Below are 3840 nucleotides of genomic sequence, written 5' to 3'. Positions count from 1 at the left end.
TTTTAATATAATTGAGTCAAGATAGATAACTGTCAAGACAATTTTTTTTTTGTGGCCTTCTAACTTGGTAGGAGAAGAATAACTTTGTCACTAGAGGTGTACATGACCGGGTTGGTTCGGGTTCTTCAAATATCAAATCAAACCATTTGTGTCAAATTTTTAAATTTATAAACCAAATCAAACTAATAAAATTCGGATTTTTTAACCTCGGGTTGGTTCGAGTTTTTCAAATACCAAACTAAACTATTGTGTCGAATTTTTAAATTTATAAATCAAACCAAACTAATAAACCTCGAATTTTTTCAAATTTTTGGATTTTTTTGCATACAAACATATAATTAACTTGTGCTTCAAATATTTCTTTAGTCCAACCAAAATACAATTATCTAAGGTGTTTCTTAAGGAAATAACACAAAATATGAGATGAGTGATGACACTAAAATATTCAATAAAAAATAATAATGAAATCATCAAATAAAATAAATATTGCAAAGTCATAATGAAAATGATCATAATTTAAAAGTACTAAATCATGCTAAAATAAGTTTAATAAGTATTAGTTATATTACTAAATATTTAAGGAAAATTAAAATTAGATTATGTATTTTAATTGTCTAAACCAATGTAAAACTAAAAAACCAATATTCAATATTATTGTCATTCTTAGTGTTGAATTGATTTTCTTTTTGCATTAGTATTAATTTGATTTTGATTTAAGTTTTATTATAATTATCAACATCTATAAACTATAATCTTTATTGGACCATTCCGAATTATAAGTTTTAAACTTGAAATAATATATTAAAAGATAAAAACTATGAAATAGTATAAGAAATATTTTAAAATTATATCAATGTAAATATTTTAAAATATAAAATAAAATTTTAAAATTACATATATAACGTCGGGTTGATTTGGTCTCGGGTTGATTTTTTTTTAGTTAAAACCAAACCAACCCAAATATAGTTGATTTTTTTTCCAATACCAAACCAAGTCAAACCAAACCACTAGTCGGGTTTTTTGTTCGATTTGACTTGATTTACGGTTTGGTTCGATTTTCAATTCGGTTTTGTACACCTCTATTTGCCACCATGTTTGCTATTTTTTTCTCTTGAATTATTCTGAGCTTCAATAATTGTCATGTTAATAAATTAATCACTCACAAAATATCAATTTTCAATTTAAACAAGATAAAGCATCTACTTTTGAAATTGAAAAGACGGTAAACAATATTAAAATTGAATAAACAATCTATATTTACACCTAAAATTGCAAGTTATAATTGTAATAAGTATGCAACTTTATAAATTATTCAAAATATAAATAATCAAAATGCCACATGTATTTCAACAAACAATACATTCAACTAAGATCACAAACGTTATGTAATCATATATTTTCCTTTCAATTAGTAAATGTTTAAACAACTCACATTTCAAATATTGTATTGATTTCTATTGGATTTATTTAGCAACAAACAACTCTTTCTAAATAATAAAATTTGTAAGCTAATTTATTTAAATAAATTTACTAGTACAAATATTAAACATAAAATCAAGAAAATAAAAAAAAAGTGATTTAAAGGATTTGAGGGGTATTTTTGTCTTTACATATATTAATCACATCATATTGAATTCTACATATTACTCATACCACCGGATGAAAGGTATTCATTATACTTTTTTTTTATTCGTTATACATTCTATAATACCATGTGAGATATAAACTCAAAATCGATCAAATATAATAGTACTGAATAATAGCATACATAATACATAAATGAGTCGTTTGATGTGACTAATAAGATATAGTGATCAAGAAATAAAATGTAGGACTATTTTATCTAGAGTTTGATTGGAGATATCAGACAATCCTAAAATCATTTATCTCACTCTTACCTTTGATACCTCAATGAATAAGTTATTTCACATACATAACGAAATAACTTATCTAAAAATAATTTCAAGATAAGTTATTCCCAATTAAACGACCAAAAGTATTTCCTCTACCCTTAAAAGTAATGAGTATGAAACAAGAGGGAGTATCAATAGGCAATAACCCCCAAAACAAAGCTATAGCTAAAGCAAAACTCCCTAACTATTCAACTTATTTTTTGTTTGTTTCTATGTATTTGAATTACTCACTTTTTGTGATAATTTGTGCATATAAATACCCTTTATTCCACTCTCACACTTGTTACTTTCTTCTCAGCTACTACTCTTTAACATGTCCCACCGTTCCCTCTTCCGCCGGCCGGAAGCTCCGGTACCGGTAATCTTCTATTTTTTCGGAGCTTTCTTATTCTTTTTCTTCACTTTGCCTGTAAATGGGTGGCGTCCATGGCCCAACCAGAAGCCAAACGCCACTGAATTACTCTACGGCGGGTCCAAAAAGTATGAGGGGTCATCGGAGTTTGTCCATTTGAAATATCACATGGGCCCTGTTCTCACTGCAAATATTACCGTTTATCCCATTTGGTACGGCCGGTGGGGAAACTCCCAGAAGCGTATTATCCGCGATTTCATCAGCTCTTTCTCCGCCGTCGATTCTAAACGCCCTTCAGTCGCTGGTTGGTGGAAAACCGTTCAGCTCTACACCGATCAAACCGGAGCCAACATTTCCCGTACTGTCCATCTTGGAGAAGAAAAAAACGATCGATTTTACTCACACGGTAAATCCCTAACCCGATTATCCGTACAATCGGTGATAAAATCCGCCGTCACCGCCCGTACCCGTCCACTACCGTTAAACCCCAAAACCGGCGTCTACTTATTACTCACTTCCGATGATGTATACGTTCAGGATTTCTGCCAAAACGTTTGCGGATTCCATTACTTCACTTTTCCGTCCATCGTCGGTTATACTTTACCGTACGCTTGGGTGGGTAACTCCGCTAAACTATGTCCGGGTACATGCGCTTACCCGTTTTCCGTACCCAGTTACATGCCGGGTTTTAAAGCTGTGAAATCCCCGAACAACGACGTGGGTGTTGACGGAATGATAAGCGTGATTGCTCATGAAATTGCAGAGGTATCAACGAACCCATTAGTAAACGCTTGGTATGCGGGTCAGGACCCTAGTTTTCCGGTAGAGATTGCGGATCTTTGTGAAGGGATTTACGGGACAGGCGGCGGGGGGTCGTATACAGGGCAAATGTTGAACGGAAAAGATGGTGCTACGTATAATATGAATGGGGTGAGAAGGAGATTTTTGGTTCAGTGGGTGTGGAATCATATTTTGAATTATTGCAGTGGACCTAATGCACTTGATCAGTAAATGTTTTGTTTACAAAATTCAAAATTCTAGCATTTTGGTTCTTATTTATGTTTTAATTTTGGGTTAATTTGGTTATGATGCCATATTAATTAAGCTCTGTTTTACTATAAGATATGTAGTGTAATAAAAGTAGTTATAATTTTGTATACAGAGTACTTTGCTTCAGTTTTGTCTAAATTTGAATTGGTTTGTACACTTTTTTCTTTTTGTAGGATTTCTACTGTGTCATCACATTCCCCATAGAGTATTCAAATATTTAGGACTTCTGAGAAAAGTTGGTAGCGTTTGTCTTGGACAAAGTGTTTGGCATGAAATTTTTTGGTGAACTTCGAAAAGTACGTTTGGTTATATAATTTCAAATTCTAAATATCAAATTTAAAAAAGAGAGTAAAAAGACATAATTTGTTTTTTAATTTGATTTCACTAAACATTATGTTTTTTTAATTTATAGAGACTAAAATTTCTATAAAAATGAATCATTGAATACATATGTAATGTGTGGTGTCTTGTGTGACAATTCACATCTTATATGTGAATATTTTAAGTATATTATGCCATATAAAA

At 31.1% G+C, this 3840-nt stretch overlaps 1 protein-coding gene across 1 annotated transcript; it reads left to right on the top strand.

The window, feature by feature from the left end:
- Positions 1-2181: 2181 nt before the first annotated feature.
- On the top strand, positions 2182-3445 carry LOC125859899 (protein EXORDIUM-like 3). Its single transcript, XM_049539750.1, has one exon. The coding sequence runs from the start codon at positions 2227-2229 to the stop codon at positions 3274-3276; it is 1050 nt and encodes a 349-aa protein (XP_049395707.1). The 5' UTR covers positions 2182-2226; the 3' UTR covers positions 3277-3445.
- The last annotated feature ends 395 nt before the right edge of the window (positions 3446-3840 follow it).

The sequence above is a fragment of the Solanum stenotomum genome, chromosome 3 (assembly GCF_019186545.1).
Source record: "Solanum stenotomum isolate F172 chromosome 3, ASM1918654v1, whole genome shotgun sequence".
NCBI classification, from domain to species: Eukaryota; Viridiplantae; Streptophyta; class Magnoliopsida; order Solanales; family Solanaceae; genus Solanum; species Solanum stenotomum.
This window is presented reverse-complemented; position numbering and strand designations above follow the sequence as displayed.